The sequence below is a fragment of the Pseudochaenichthys georgianus genome, chromosome 1 (assembly GCF_902827115.2).
Source record: "Pseudochaenichthys georgianus chromosome 1, fPseGeo1.2, whole genome shotgun sequence".
NCBI lineage: Eukaryota > Metazoa > Chordata > Actinopteri > Perciformes > Channichthyidae > Pseudochaenichthys > Pseudochaenichthys georgianus.
Genome location: NC_047503.1, coordinates 40852163 through 40868032, shown reverse-complemented (window position 1 = coordinate 40868032; position 15870 = coordinate 40852163). Strand labels below are relative to the sequence as shown.

The following is a 15870-nucleotide window of genomic DNA, read 5'->3' as shown; positions in this document are numbered from 1 at the left end:
ACAATTTCCTAGGAGGGGATTCATTTCATATGCATTTAAATTCCACTGTCTAATCAGTCCTGTTAGCCTCTCATATATGAGTATCTCCCTCCTTCTGTCTGGATCTAACACCTTAACCAAACAACACTGACATGTCTTCAGGGGACGCAGATCACAGGACCCCCCGGACCTCCAGGACCAGAGGTTAGTGAATCCTGCATCACAAGAACCGCTTGAACACATGTTTCTAAGTACTCAGGTAAAACACCCGTGTAGCATGTGGGAGAGTCGGGCACAGATTCCACTGCAAGTGACTTTAGAGGTGGAAGATTGCTATTAAATATATAATAATTAAGATAAGATTCGATGGACTTTAATGGTCCCGAAGTGGGAAAACAGCAGCAGATTACCAAGTCATTGCACCCGAGTGAAAAATAAAATTGAAATAAAGATAAGCAGTTAATATATACCGAGTAGAAAATGTATACATTTTACACAAAACAGTATAAAAGACTAATCTACTGCTAATAAAATACAATCATAGGATATCATGTACATTATACAAGTGCGCAAAGTTTTTTTATTTAACACTTTAATGCCAGGAGGTAGATATATAAATATATTCAATTAAATCTAACTGCTGTCTTTTTATGTTCTTTTCTCTCTGTGCAGGGAGTGACCGGGCCCTTGGGAGTCACAGGATCAGTGGGACCTCGAGGAGACGCTGGGGAGCTGGTGAGGACTGTTCGCTGTGTGTGTGTGTGTGTGTGTGTGTGTGTGTGTGTGTGTGTGTGTGTGTGTGTGTGTGTGTGTGTGTGTGTGTGTGTGTGTGTGTGTGTGTGTGTGTGTGTGTGTGTGTGTGTGTGTGTGTGTGTGTGTGTGTGTGTGTGTGTGTGTGAGTCCTCGTCCTGTTCCCCTTGACGTTCCCCTCTCCTTTGTCTCCTCTCAGGGCCCTTCAGGGCGGCCAGGCCTTAACGGAGCCGATGGGATCCCCGGTCCCCCAGGAAACATCATGCTCATACCGGTAACAGCAGAAGCTGCTCTGCTCACGAGGCCTCGCAGCGCCGCGCTGATGTAGCTATGAAAGATATTCGGTCCTGTTAACCCTTACCGTAGCCTCGGGACAAATCAGTCTGCACGTCAGACTCATTACTGAGAAATGTGCTGCCTCGAGATGGTTACATCACCTGGCTCTCACTCAACTCCGCAGAACCCATATGAAACAAATATGCTATATAGGTGTCGATTAAATGTTTAAATAGTTTGCTTTAATGTGCAGCTCGATATGTTTGTTTGGTCCAATTGTGTCAAATCATACAGCTAGTAAGATCCTCCATTAGGATTATTTTGTTTCTTTGAAGCTCATATTTAATTCACATCATTTTCATACTTTTGATATTGTTCAGGGACTTTTTTCTGTCTTATATAAAAGTGTTATGCATGCTGTAAGTTATTCAAATGTTTCCTTCAGTTTGAACTGTCTGCACCACATACAGGCAACAATGTAGCAATGCTACATATCGGCCACTAGGTGGAGTATTGAGTTTGACTTGAAAGTGTGTGTGTGTGTGTGTGTGTGTGTGTGTGTGTGTGTGTGTGTGTGTGTGTGTGTGTGTGTGTGTGTGTGTGTGTGTGTGTGTGTGTGTGTGTGTGTGTGTGTGTGTGTGTGTGTGTGTGTGTGTGGTGTGTGTGTGTGTGTGTGTGTGTGTGTGTGTGTGTGTGTGTGTGTGTGTGTGTGTGTGTGTGTGTGTGTGTGTGTGTGTGTGTGTGTGTGTAGTTTCAGTCAGGTGGAGATCCTAAGATGGGTACAGGGGTATCTGCGCAGGAGGCTCAGGCTCAGGCCATTTTGCAGCAGACCAAGGTACAACAATGTTTGAAATATTCCCGTTACGTCTTGAAAGCACACACCGAGAGCTGATGTGGAACTACAGTTCGTGTGTCTGACATTTACTTCCTCCTCTTCTTCTAGCTGGCTATGAAGGGTCCTCCAGGGCCGCTCGGCCTCAGGGGAAGACCTGGACCACTGGTTAGTGATTTATGTCCGCGAGAGACTTTCTCCTGAATCAGATGATGTGAAGCTCTTGGTGAAGGATGGATGATTGGTTTGAGAATAGACAGCAGAATTTATTTTTACATGATTATGTTCAATAAAGGGATGTCGTTTAATCATACTACTACGACAAGTCAATTTACACGTTTTTAAAGATAACGTAATGTAATTAAACACTTCTTTGCCGTGGCTAGACGGAAGTCCTTCTTTATTAATGGTGGTGATTGCAAAATACTTTTGAAGTTACTTCCTAAAATAAGAGCCAAAATGTAAGTTAAGAAACCCCTCGAAGCAGACGGAGTGCTGGAAACAAAGGAAAAGGCCAATCAAATGGATATATGTTGAGTTACAGGAAATGAAAGTGACTGAAGCTGAGGATTACAATATTAGGAAGACTCGTACAGGTTACGCGTACACACACACACACACACCCCGTTCTGCAGACAATGGATCCTTTTTTTTTCTTCACTTCTTTAGGGTGGACCAGGTGGATCGGGGCTGAAGGGTGCCAGTGGAGATTCTGGGCCAAAGGTGAGTTAGCCTGTTGTCATAGCAACACACTCAGCACCTCACTGCTCTTGTGACACACCTGAATTCATTTGAGATCCGTCTCACCCGCTGTCTTCCCTTTCCTCCTCCCTAGGGTCCTCACGGACTGCCAGGTATCACCGGTCTGAACGGACGGTCAGGGAAAAGGGTGAGGCTGGGAATGGAGTCTTTTCTTCTTATTATAATCACGATAATCAACTAAACATTTAAAGAGCACCTTTCAAATTGATTTACAACTAAGTGAATAAACTAAACAGACAGATTTACAAATACTGTGCAAAAAAAACAAGCAACACAACGAAGGAATACGTAAGTAACATGTATAAGATAACACAAAGTAAAAGTGACAGCTAGTTGAAGGCAATGCTGAATACAATAAGTTCTCAATTGCTTTTCTCTCGTTATCCTTGTGTCGAGAATACATTGTATTGTTGGGTATAAATAAAAGCTAAACTGCCACATTTTGAACCAACAAAGAATTCATCATTTAAGACGGCCCTAAACCACTTCACGCTTTGTAAACAAATCCATCCCAAAAGAAACTGGCAGCGGAGTTTTTCATTATTGAAGTTTATCAATGCATTGTTTTGGAAAAGCGATGAAAAGAAAATTCAGTATTCTATCATTTTACAAGATGTTTTACGATCAGAGCAGCTATCTCTTAAATTCATTTATATATAAATATATCAATCCATATTTGTTTTCATTGTTGTAGCCCAACATGAGAAATCACACATTTGCCTCAGGGTGCTTCACAACAAGTAAATAATACACCACCAGTGAAATGAAGGAGTCATTATAGGGAGAGCAGATTGAGAGGCATTCAATACATAAATACAAATGATATTAAAGTATAACAAATATAAATACACCAAAGACAATTCAAATCCCAGATGTGGATGAAGGAGGATTTTAAAGGTCCGCAAAAAGAAAAGTACAGCTACTGACCCAGACATTAAACATGGCAATCTGCAATAATACTGTGTATAAATATAAGAAAGATATATTGTCCTTCTCCAGAGTGGTGATCTTAAAGTCTCAGCATCTCTTTGTACTCTCTAAGCTAAGATTCTACCTCGTCTAACGTGTGTTCATCAGGGGCAAGCGGGTACAGACGGCGGTCGAGGTGCGATCGGAGAGACCGGATCAAAGGTAAAGAAGACCTTATGTCACGCTGTTCACTTACCGCTCTGTCCTTTTAAATATGAACTAACATGTCTGCTTCTCTCAGGGGGACAGAGGGTTCGATGGCTTACCAGGTCTCCCCGGAAACCAAGGACATAAGGTAGGTTACCTGTCTGAATAAGTGATCAGCAGACAATGCATAACACACATAATATCAACTTCTGTGTGTGCGTGTGTGTGTGTGTGTGTGTGTGTGTGTGTGTGTGTGTGTGTGTGTGTGTGTGTGTGTGTGTGTGTGTGTGTGTGTGTGTGTGTGTGTGTGTGTGTGTGTGTGTGTGTGTGTGTGTGTGTGTGTGTTTTCTCAGGGGGACAGGGGAAAGCCAGGTCTTGTAGGTTCTTCTGGAGAGTCTGGAGAAAAGGTGAGAGGTTGTGTGTGTGTGTATTCATCTTTACGCAGGTTTGTGTCAGTACAACATGTATTCAGTGTTGTGTTTCTCTCAGGGCTCCGAGGGGCCGCATGGGCCAAGAGGACAACCAGGAGATCCTGTAAGTCAAAATGAAAAAAAAACACAATGTACTGTATATGATAAAATTGCTCATTTAAAATCCACTACAATGAATTGTGCCATTAGTCCAGAAACACACGCACGCACGCACACATGCACACACACACACACACACACACACACACACACACACACACACACACACACACACGCGCGCGCGCGCACGCACACACACACACACACACGCACACACACACACACACACACACACACACACACACACACACACACACACACACACACACACACACACACACACACACACACACACACTGTGTATTTATGCATATGGAGACCCTACTCAATCCAAGGCATTTCTTACCACCACACAAAATAGGTATTTTTCCTCTTACTTGAAGTGCTATTTATTCAGAAAAGGGACATTGCTTTTGAGCCCTTCACTCTTTCTTGGGCGCTTTGAGGACCTCAAACAAAGTACCATCTAGTTCCATTTAAATTGAGTCAACATTCAATATATATCTCAAACACAGTGGCGAACCGTCAGGGCCTTCAAGTATTCAGAGAATACCCTGGAACACTCAGATAAAACAAACAAAAAATGTATTTAATTATATAAATAAAATGTATATAAAATGAATAAATGAGAATGGTATCTGTGTTGTTGATCTGTAATATTACAGTGTTACGTTGATTTGTTTGTCCTTCGGACCATGCACTACGCATTTCAGTGGTTTTGTGTTAGAAAAGAAAGCAACCAATCAGATCTTGTTCTGCGTCTCTGGGTAGAATATCCTTCACCAAGGTATTCGACATCCTTGATCGAATGCCCTGGCCGTTGCACTGAATGAGAGCGTATGTGTGGACTGACAGTTTGATCAACCAATCAGATATTGATTTGTAGCCAATGGGCGTATTCTTTCAGAGTTTCCCTCGGTTCTAGGGTGCTCTAGAAGCCCGCTAGTTAACGGGCTCGAGGCAGAGGATCTAGATCAGGGGTTCTCAAAGTTTTGATGAGTGAGGGCCAATTTAGGTACCCAATATTGGATTGCCCAAGAAAAAACGGAACACAAAATAATTCCAAAACAAATCCTTTCTTTATTGTACTAACCAATTATACATACAGTATACATTAAGAACTTGCAGAGGACACAAAGTTGGGTTATCTACAGACAGTGACTAGCTAAAATCGCTAGCTAACTCCCGTTTCTGATTCTGATAACTTACAACAGATTTTCCGCTTAACCGCAACTCGCGAGATGCCTAGTTACCATGCAACCAGTAGTGTAGCAAACTTTCCACAAGCTGTCATTCATAATTTAGGAATGACAACCCAGGGGGCGCAGTTTTACCATTCTTAAATTCCATTCTAATTCTTACTAGATATGAACCATGGAGGATTAAAATATAACGCATGCATTTCAGCGTGTCACATTACCTATCGCGGGCCGCCAGAAACATTTCCGAGGGCCGCCATTGGCCCGCGGGCCGCACTTTGAGAACCCCTGATCTAGATGAATGCGACGAAGCAATTCATGCCGTTTTATTGTTTTTAACGTTGAAATGACAAGTGCAACAGGTGGAGATGGAGATGTTGTGAGTACCCTTTTCAAGACGACAATTCAGTGAAAAGACGGACATTATAATGCCGCAGAGGGGGGGGGAGGGTGCGTGTGTCTAAGGTCCAGTTGTGATGGCCACGGTTCGCCACTGCTCAAACACTCTGCAACTGACATTGATAAATAGCACTATATTTAAAATCAGATGTAAAACTACACGCACAACCTCAACTTCTTCTATATCTAAACATTGAAGGAATAGTTTGATGTATAAGAAACAAAAATATCTTTCTTGAGTTGATGAGAATATTGTTTACACTCAAAGTCCGTACAGTAAAAACAATAAAACACAATTACATTTCTGTTAAATTAAGCCCTGCCACACACCAATGCACATACTGTAGATGTGGGGGCGGTGGTGGCGAAGTCGATAGCAACTGGAAGGTCACCAGTTCAAGTCCCGGCAAGACCAAGTGCTACCGAGGTGTCCCTGAGCAAGGCACCGTTCCCCACACTGCTCCCCGGGCGCCGTTCAAAATGGCAGCACACTGCTCCTAACACTAGGATGGGTCAAATGCAGAGAAACAATTTCCCCACGAGGGATTAATAAAAGTCCATCTTAATGTCCATGCTCCGTGCTTGAGAGCTTATGTTCTTCCTCTTACGGCCCGTCCACACAGCGGCGTGCGTTGAAGCTTCAACGCTTCTGCCCATTCACTTTGAATGGGGTGATGTCACTTTTTGCCGAACTGCATTGTGGGAGCGTCGCTTTGCTCGCATTGCTCGCTTCAAAAGTAGAGCAATGTTCTACTTTTGAAGCTTCGACGGAAGCGTCAGCCAATCAAATCATATGCCAGTACAAGCTCTAGCCAATCAAACTGCGTGCTTGTGTGTCCGGGGCAGGATTGGTGATTGGTTGTTGGTCGATCTTCAGACACGCCCACCGGCAAGCTTCAACACACGCCGCCGTGTGGACGCTGCGTTAAGATCACATTTTTAAAAAGGTCCTCTCAAACATCGAAGTCTGAAGGCACACACACTCCATAACACACCTTTATATTAACTTAAGTGTAACTGTGATTTGTTTCCAGGGCTCCAGAGGTCTGAACGGCCCCAGAGGTCGTGCTGGTCCCCAAGGTCAACCTGTGAGTGAGACATTTCCTTTTTATTCACACATCCCACCTCTGCACACACACACACACACACACACACACACACACACACACACACACACACACACACACACACACACACACACACACACACACACACACACACAAATTAATCTCTACCCTTTACAGATAAAAAGACCCAAGAACCCCATCATTATCCTGCTATGACTCCTCTGTGTTTACTCCTGCAGGGCTTTCCCCACCACCAACATAACATCTGACTGTGGTTTGATGATAGCACAGGATAATGTGTAATCATCATGTCACTGTGGTTTTCCATCTGTTAACATCGTGTTATATAATCCTTATCTCATCTGATAAAAAGTCCCTCTTCCAAACACAACATCCTTTCTGATTTGCATCTGTAGAAACACGAGTTAGCACTTGCATCTGACAATACACAGGACGCGTTTTTATACTTGAATAAAATACATATTTGTGCTTTAAGTGCCTTAAGCAAGGAGGTGGTGTAGCTTAAACCATCGGGGAGGCTCATCATTTTTACTTTCACTTAGTTATTGTCCGAGGACGCTCACGTGACAAGCCTCAGGAAACACACATCTGTTCAATGCAGCCTATTTTTTTACATGAAAATACAATTTAACAAGAAAACAGGGTACATTCTTACATGAACCAATACAGAGGAACTCTTACTTGCGGTAAATAGTTGACTGATCGTAATCTTCTTTAAAAAAAAACATACAATTTCCTCCAGTCCCACATTATTTTGGAATAGAAAGTGCTTTTACTCAAAAGCCCAGAATCACGAACTCTTCCCTTCTCTCCTCACAGGGCATTCGAGGGATTGACGGGGGTCAGGGTTCAAAGGGAAACATAGTGAGTATATTAAGTGTAGAAGCAACACATTTCTGATAAGAAAGGACTTCCCGTGACATCATTTCCTGTTTGTAACAGGGAGCCGCCGGAGAGGTCGGAGCTAACGGACAGCAAGGCAACCCTGGCATTCTGGTACGAAGAGACAACAACAATAACACAGAGATATTAATGATGCATTCAGAGTGCCAAGTCCAGTCTTTGATTAGAAATGTTCTCACCTTTCATGCTGTGTTGAAATATTTTGTGTACACATTTATGAGTCATTTAATTATACAAAAGAAAAATGATAATAATGGCTTACTTTTTTTAACGTTTGGAAACATAAAACAAATGTCTAAATGTGTTTTCATTCATTTCATCTCTAGTATGAACTGAACTGTTGTATCTCTGTGTTGTTATTGTCCTTATTTTATTACATTTATACTGATATGCACCGATCTGTCTGAAGTAAAGGCAAGGCCAGTTTATTTGTACAGCACTTTGCAACATCAGGGCAAATCAACGCGACAACAGAAACACATTATACAATAAAATATTATTGCATCTGAAAACAGTCATTTCCAAATTGAAAAAAAGCTCAACTAGAATAAGACTAAGAATAAGGTTTTAAATCCAATAACAACAAGTTACAGTGCAGTTTATTTAATTGTCTTCAGTTTTGATTTAAAAGACATGGTAGTTGTTCATGTTTCTGAACTTTTGTTCCGGATATAAGGAGCATAATAATAACTGAACGCTGCCGTTTAATGTTGAATATCAGCAGGACAGTAAATGTATGAATTGACTAATGCTCCATCTCTCCTGCAGGGTTTTCCTGGTCCTCAGGGGTTAGTAGGGCTGCCAGGAGAGAAGGTAAGACACTTTTCCTCAGAGTTGTTTCCCTTGAGGGAGAAGGAGTCTTGATTGACGGGCTGCTCTTTGCTTCACAGGGACCTCAAGGGAAGAAAGGGACACAGGGCTTAGCTGGAAACGACGGGCCCTCTGTGAGTACTCAGACTCAGATTCAACTTTATTGTCATTCCGTAGTACATGTACTAGTGACGAAATGTAAGTTTAGGCATCTGACCAGAAGTGCAAAATAGCAGTGCAGGAGTCTACATAATGAGATTAATTATACATGGCATTGTTATAAATAGAATAATTATAAATAGGCTATAAACAGATGAATATATACAGCGTAAACGGCATTGACAGTAACATATATAAACAGGTGGGTGGTGGGTATGGGCTTGAGTCTATCAGCGGGCAGAGTTCAGCAGGGTAACAGCCCTGGGGAAGAAGCTGACCCTGAACCTGCTGGTCTTGGACCGGAGGCTCCTGAGGCGCATGTCTGTACTCATGTTAGAGCCATAGGAGGACTCTTATTGATACAGTGCATTCCCCTGTCCTTAATCCTATCCCTAAAATCACAAGGACATATATTAACATGTCCTCTTGTCAACAGGGTCACCCCGGAAGAGAAGGGACTCCAGGGGAAAAAGGACTGCCGGTAAGTCTGTCAGAAACATGTTGTGCTGCTGTAGTTACAGATAACGAGAGAGATATAAGGTGTGAGTTCAAGAGAAGCTGGGAGGAGGATTTTCTTATTTACTTAACAAATTAATAGCTAGCTGTTTCCCGCTGGTTGTACCCTTATATTCAATCATTTCATCTAACTCCATGTTCTTTTGTAGGGTCCTTTAGGAGTGCAGGGACCCATTGGTTACCCCGGACAACGAGGAGTCAAGGTAGGAAATGCAAAAGTGAAATATTCTTCTTTTGTTTAATAAAATAAAAAACGGACTCTTTGACAATTATCTGGCTTTAAAATAGCCTAATGGATTTCATAGTCTCTTAGTGTTTGAAGAAATCTGATGTAACCCTTTTGATTAAATCAAATCAATAGTGTTTTTGTCCATCTTAATATGAGGCTGTATTTTATTTTAGAAAAACTAATTTCCACAAGATCTCTTAGAATTAAACATCTTATGATTTTCATTGCCAAAAGTCAGATATAATGTTGAATAATTATTTTTGATATGCTCGCCACCTCGTGAAGATTTTACAAACAGCTGGCTAATCGATCACTCGTCATCATTTCATGTGTGAGTTGACTTCCCGTTTGTTCCGTCTGTCCTGTTTGACAGGGAGCAGATGGGAACCGAGGACTAAAAGGAAGCAAAGGAGAAAAGGTGAGGAAGACAGAAAGGAGTTGCAGTCTGCGTCCATGCAGGGTGTTTTATTGACCAATACATTTCCCCTGCAAACCATCCGCAGTATACATGCTGATTTTTCACTTCCAGCTCTGACTCTCTGTCTCTGTGTCCTGATTCCTTCTGTCCGCAGGGGGAAGATGGTTTCCCAGGATCCAAAGGGGAGTATGGAACAAAGGGGGACACTGGAGACAACGGAGTCCTAGGAGGCCGAGGAGAAGACGGACCCGAGGGGCCCAAAGGAACGACGGGGCCTCTGGGAGAATTCGGACAATCGGGTACCTCTGGCGAGAAGGTACAGAGAACATTTACCGTCACATTGGTTTGTTTGAGAAGTTCCCAAACGTGTCGTAAAAAAGTGTACAGGACGAGGTATTAGTCACATGACCTGAATAAAATACATATTTGTGCTCGATGCTGATTCAGTTAACATCGGGGAGGCTCATCATCATTCTTTCATTTAGTTATTGTCCCAGGACGCTTACAAGCCTCAGGAAACACAAATCTGTTAAATGCAGCCTATTTTTTTCTTTTCTTTAGATATGAAAATAAAGTATTATTAGGAAAACAGGGTACATTCTTACATAAACCAATACAGAGGAATTCATACTTGCAGTAAAAAGTCGGCTGATCTCAATGTTTCTTTAAAAAACCATTTCCTCCAGACTTTTGTTCGAGAAAGCCTCATATGCTTTTACTCAAAAGCCCCAAATCATGAACTCTTCCCTTCTCCTCACAAAAAGTGTACAGGACGGTATTAGTCACATTGTGAATCTTCTTTTTTAGGGTAAACTGGGAGTTCCTGGACTTCCAGGATATCCAGGGCGACTGGGTCCGAAGGTAAGATACAACATAAATAAAAGAATGCTAAATGATTGTGTTAGGAAAATATCACTCGTCACCGACTCGAGCTTCAATATCAGGATCCATGTGTTTATTATCCCCTCAAGAATGGAAGTAGTCATCACACACAGAGCATTTGGTATCTAGTGTCCTTCACATGCTGATATACAAGACAGGGAGTTACACAGTCACAAGATGGAGGAATACCGGTTCAAAGCGGTATTCTATGTTTAGTTCAGATTAGCTAAGACCCACGTCAGAAATGATCATATGTCTACCTCTCTAGAGGCTGAATCATCGTGTTAAAACTGTCCTGACGCACTTCTAGGTGATCATACATCCTGTTATGTACACAGCTACTGTACGTAGGGCCTTTGTTATCATGAGTACTCTGATATTGGAAGAGTACATTCAGTATTTTCCCAACAGATTTTTCCTGTTATTTAGAAGCAACAGAAATAATGTAGTAAATGTAATCCTCAAACAAACTATACGTGTGTGTGCCTTCCTCTCCAGGGCTCTGATGGATTCCCTGGTTCAATTGGAACTGCAGGGGAGAAAGGCAAGAAAGTAAGTAGCGGCTTTAAAATCGGGATGATACGTTGTCAGGAAATTACAATTTCTTTCATTAATGTCTTGTCATCTGTGCTGTAACACAGGGTCCCGCAGGACAACAGGGAGGCGCAGGCCAGAGGGGTCCCAACGTAAGTGCTGTGTGCAAAACACACATTAAATACACTTGGAAAATAAGGCCAAATTAAAAAGCGATTGCAGTGATAATCTCCAAACATAGCAAAGTCTTAAACATTAGTCATTAGTCACAAGGCAAACATACATCTCTTGTAAACAAGTCAAGAATAGAAATGGGAGGGATGAGGTATTCTCTGCTTTTAACCAATCCTAGTACCAGGAGTCTAGTACTGTGGGCAGCTATTGTACAGCGCCCGGGGAGCAATGGGAGTGAAGGGGGAAGGGGGTTGTTCGGTGCCTTGCTCAAGGGCACCACGGCAGGGCAGGAGGTGAACTGGGACCTCTCCAAGTAGCAGTTCACACTCCATATTTAGGTCTGGTCGGGGTCTTGAACCGGCGACCCTACGGCTCACAGTCCCTACTGACTGAGCCACTGCCGGATCTAGCTCTTCAGAAAATGTTAATAATGTTATGTTAAAACCAGGTGAGTCGGATGCATTGAAAAAAGCGAGGTGACACCTTTTCCTAGCTGACCTCTTTCAATATCGTTTCTACTCCACGTGTAGAGGCTCACTTTCATTAATCTTTCTGAAAAGCTGAAACCTTCTTCCTGCCCATATTGTGAGCTACGTTGCACTTACACTGGCCTGGCTCTTCAAATATAAACACCTTGTTAAAACATGTATTTAGCATTCAACTTCTGCCCCTATGAGGCTTTGACTGTGTACTAAAGACCCACGTGGTGTTGCACCTTGAAGCAATGCTGAACTTGAATGGTCATTTCACTTCATCGTGGTGAAAACGGCACAGTGCTCAAATGTACCATGCAGTACAGCAGTAGACAGACATTTACCATTGGTATGATTGGATTGGAGGATATGGATTAACATCACTACACCATTGCCTTGTGCAACAGCAAGTCGGCTTTTTCAACAAAACTGTCTCGTTTCGTCTTCCCACTGTTCCGACATTGACCAACTCTTGTTTGATTAAAATAAACCCCTAATTCACTGAGTTTGATGTGAAAATATGCCGACTCTACACACTTAAATTAAATTACATTACATTTAGCTGACGCTTTTATCCAAAGCGACTTACAATAAATGCGTTCGACCAACAAAATACAACCTTGAAGAAAACAGAATCATATAAGTACATCAGGTTTCATAGAGCAAAAACATTTCAAGTGCTACTCAACTGGCTTTAGATAAGCCAGCGCTTTATTAGTATAGAAGTGCTCTGTTAATAGTTAATAATCTAAATAAACAAAATGACAAAAATCTCCTCCGAGAATCGTGAATATATTTTCTTTTAATTGATAATAATAATAATACATTGCATTTCAAAGCGCTTTTCCAGGTGCTCAAAGACGCTTTACAGTGGTGATAAAACATGATAAAATAGAATTTAAAAGTTATTAGAACAAGATAAAATAACATTTAAAAGTTATTAAAACAGAAATACAGCATAATTCACAGATTAAAAGCCAGTCTGAAGAGGTGTGTTTTGGTCAGTGTTTTGAAAGTGGGGGGGTCAGTGCAGTCTCTGATGTGTTGTGGGATCTTCAGATCTTCTGTTAGATGTCTAACTATGCAAATGTTTGCGAATAACTTAACCCTATGTGAGTGTTCTGTTAACTCTGTCGATGCTGCCCCACATTAAGTCGGCCATACAAGTTGTCTTGAAAATAATACATCTTTGCAAAGGGAGTCAAAATCACCTCAGAACACGCCTGCTGGGAAATGAGTGCGAGGCTCAACGAGGTTGTTACACTTTATATCCATTATATCGAGGGAACATTATAAAGAGGGAAACTCAAAGGAACAGAACAGCATGTGATTCCTGGAAGAACAGGCCATTAGCGGTTTCCCTGAAGTGACCGAAAAATGTTACATGATGTTGTACACTGTTTGTGTTTCTGATCGGTTATTGAATAGACAAAGAAAATCAGCCCAGTCTGCTCTGATTGGTTAGCCGGCCGGCTCTGTTGTGATTGGTCTACCGATTAGAGATGTTATACTTTCCGAAATACATTTCAATATTCCTCAAATGTATTGTCGATGTTACCTTTCAACATCGTTACCCTCATGTCACAATGTTGCAGATCTCTGAGTCCTCTCTCATGTTACTGAATCAATTACTCACTTCGCCTGGAAGTCAGTGAGTCACGACTACCTGGAGATCTGATTGAACCGTATCTTCTGCCTCAGGTCGGTCACAGTTCAGTCCTCTCTTGGGTTTGGTCTCTCATGTTTTATTCTCCTTCAGGGTGCGCGAGGTGGCCGAGGGGCGAAGGGGCCAACAGGGAAATCAGGAGAAAAGGTCAGCTGACTCTCCTCTCAGCCAATTATAACACCCTGTCTGTTATCCTTTATGGGTGCAAACACTCTCAGCTGTGCTTCACCACTTTTTATCCGTCATATCTTTATAGGGCATCTCCGGAAATGATGGACCCCCAGGATCTGGTGGAGAAAGGGTAAGAGAAACGCTGTTAATATATGTGGTTCATTGAGTGATCAGTTGATTGATTGCCTGTTGTAATGCCTGGTTATGTTGTATAGGGACCTCAAGGGCCGCAAGGAAGGAATGGAGAGACAGGGCCGAAAGGCACAAGCGTGAGTGGTGACAGAACTAAATCATTTGAAATGTGGTCATTGATCAGAATCTTTATTGCAAATGTGTGTGTGTCCTCTCAACCCAATATTTTGTTTTTAGGGCACTTAGTAAATATACACTTGGCATACTGGCAAATGAACTGACATGTTGTACAGTTACAGTAAGGATAGTAAATACAGTAGGTAGTCCTCTTTCCCGTTGTTAAAAAAAATTGTTCCCAGATAATTTTCATGGTTTCTTTATAAATCATTTCATTTCGTTTTTAGTTAAAGTAGTTATATGCCAAGATCAAAAAACAAATGTTCCTCCTATTTATCAATCTCCATTGTTTTAGTTTCAGCTGCAACTATTGGCCGAAGAGAGGCTGGCCTTTTTCCAAATATACTACTGCTTTAAGCCAAAAACAATTATTCATTTAAGCAAGATTTCTTATAACACTAAAGATCAAAGGAACTGTCCCTTTAAGATAGGGCTCAAACTAAAAACTAAAGCCAGTACATTCTGCCATTTTAATGTTAGACACAGAAAGAAAAACAAGAACAAGGAAAATTCACCTCCAAGCTTTGACAGAGCAATCACAATCTTCCAAAAGGTCTCAAACCTTGGCTAACAGCGAGTGACCTCTAAGCTAGAATCAGATTTGTTACGAGTTTCTTCTTTGACATCATGGCAGGAATGGCAGCTGGTTTTTTGTTGAGGTGCATTCTGCATGCAGCTAGTTTTTCATACAGCTTCAGGGGGTGTACATTTTCTGACAAAAGAGTTCTGACTGAGAAGCCGCTGAGTGTGCTGCCATGAATCACCGACAGGCCTTCAGGGGACAGTTTCAGCAGTCACATTTTAACATTTGGCAGCTCAATGAAGAACATGCAAGCAGGGTGGAAGCCCGCTTTTATCCTGAGCTCCAAATAAGGCATCACCTTGTTCTTGTCGTGTGTGTGTGTGTTTTGTCTCGGTTTCAAATCAAGTTTTATTTATATGGGACATTTATAAACGATTTTTGGTCGAGCCAAAGTGCTGTACATATAATAAAAATAGCCTACAGCAAATACATTGTGTGTGTGTGTGTGTGTGTGTGTGTGTGTGTGTGTGTGTGTGTGTGTGTGTGTGTGTGTGTGTGTGTGTGTGTGTGTGTGTGTGTGTGTGTGTGTGTGTGTGTGTGTGTGTGTGTGTGTGTGTGTGTGTGTGTGTGTGTGTGTGTGTGTGTGTGTGTGTGTGTGTGTGTGTGTGTGTGTGTGTGTGTGTGGTGTGTGTGTGTAGGGTCCTTCAGGGAAAGACGGACTTCCAGGTCATCCAGGTCAAAGAGGAGAGCCGGTGAGTGATGTCAATATTTCACTGAGTTTAAAAAGTTTAACGATTGATACACTTTATCTTGGAGGAATAGTTTTCACCACGTAAACACATAAACACACGCCAATGTATGTTTTCTTTTTAGGTGTTTTCCTATCCAACTCTGTTTGGATATACATAACACATAACAGAACAGTTTATCAGCTCAGATGTTTTAAATGAAACTATGACAAGAAAATATATTTGCGATACTAGTAAAAGAAAAACAATCAATTGTTTCGCATAAATATGTTTTCCACCTCTCCCAAATGTCCTTAAATATAGTTGCTGAAGTCACATGAAGAAGGTGATTCTTTTTAATAAATTATATCATTTGATTTCTCTGTAGTTGAGTTTTCCGAGCAATAATTGTTTTACTTTTCTAGATACTCAGATAACAGGTTT

General features: G+C 41.7%; 1 protein-coding gene across 1 annotated transcript in view; it reads left to right on the top strand.

Moving 5' to 3' along the window:
- Nucleotides 1-15870, top strand: part of col5a3b (collagen, type V, alpha 3b) — a 61480-nt gene that overhangs the window by 25989 nt on the left and 19621 nt on the right. Inside the window, exons 10-34 of the mRNA XM_034091804.2 lie at nt 652-714; nt 929-1003; nt 1949-2005; nt 2507-2560; nt 2673-2726; nt 3677-3730; nt 3810-3863; nt 4069-4122; nt 4205-4249; nt 6878-6931; nt 7751-7795; nt 7874-7927; nt 8603-8647; nt 8725-8778; nt 9240-9284; nt 9469-9522; nt 9922-9966; nt 10121-10282; nt 10774-10827; nt 11347-11400; nt 11490-11534; nt 13789-13842; nt 13952-13996; nt 14082-14135; nt 15397-15450. Coding sequence (XP_033947695.1) covers nt 652-714; nt 929-1003; nt 1949-2005; nt 2507-2560; nt 2673-2726; nt 3677-3730; nt 3810-3863; nt 4069-4122; nt 4205-4249; nt 6878-6931; nt 7751-7795; nt 7874-7927; nt 8603-8647; nt 8725-8778; nt 9240-9284; nt 9469-9522; nt 9922-9966; nt 10121-10282; nt 10774-10827; nt 11347-11400; nt 11490-11534; nt 13789-13842; nt 13952-13996; nt 14082-14135; nt 15397-15450 — 1428 coding nt within the window. The remainder of the gene's footprint in view (nt 1-651; nt 715-928; nt 1004-1948; nt 2006-2506; nt 2561-2672; nt 2727-3676; nt 3731-3809; nt 3864-4068; nt 4123-4204; nt 4250-6877; nt 6932-7750; nt 7796-7873; nt 7928-8602; nt 8648-8724; nt 8779-9239; nt 9285-9468; nt 9523-9921; nt 9967-10120; nt 10283-10773; nt 10828-11346; nt 11401-11489; nt 11535-13788; nt 13843-13951; nt 13997-14081; nt 14136-15396; nt 15451-15870) is intronic.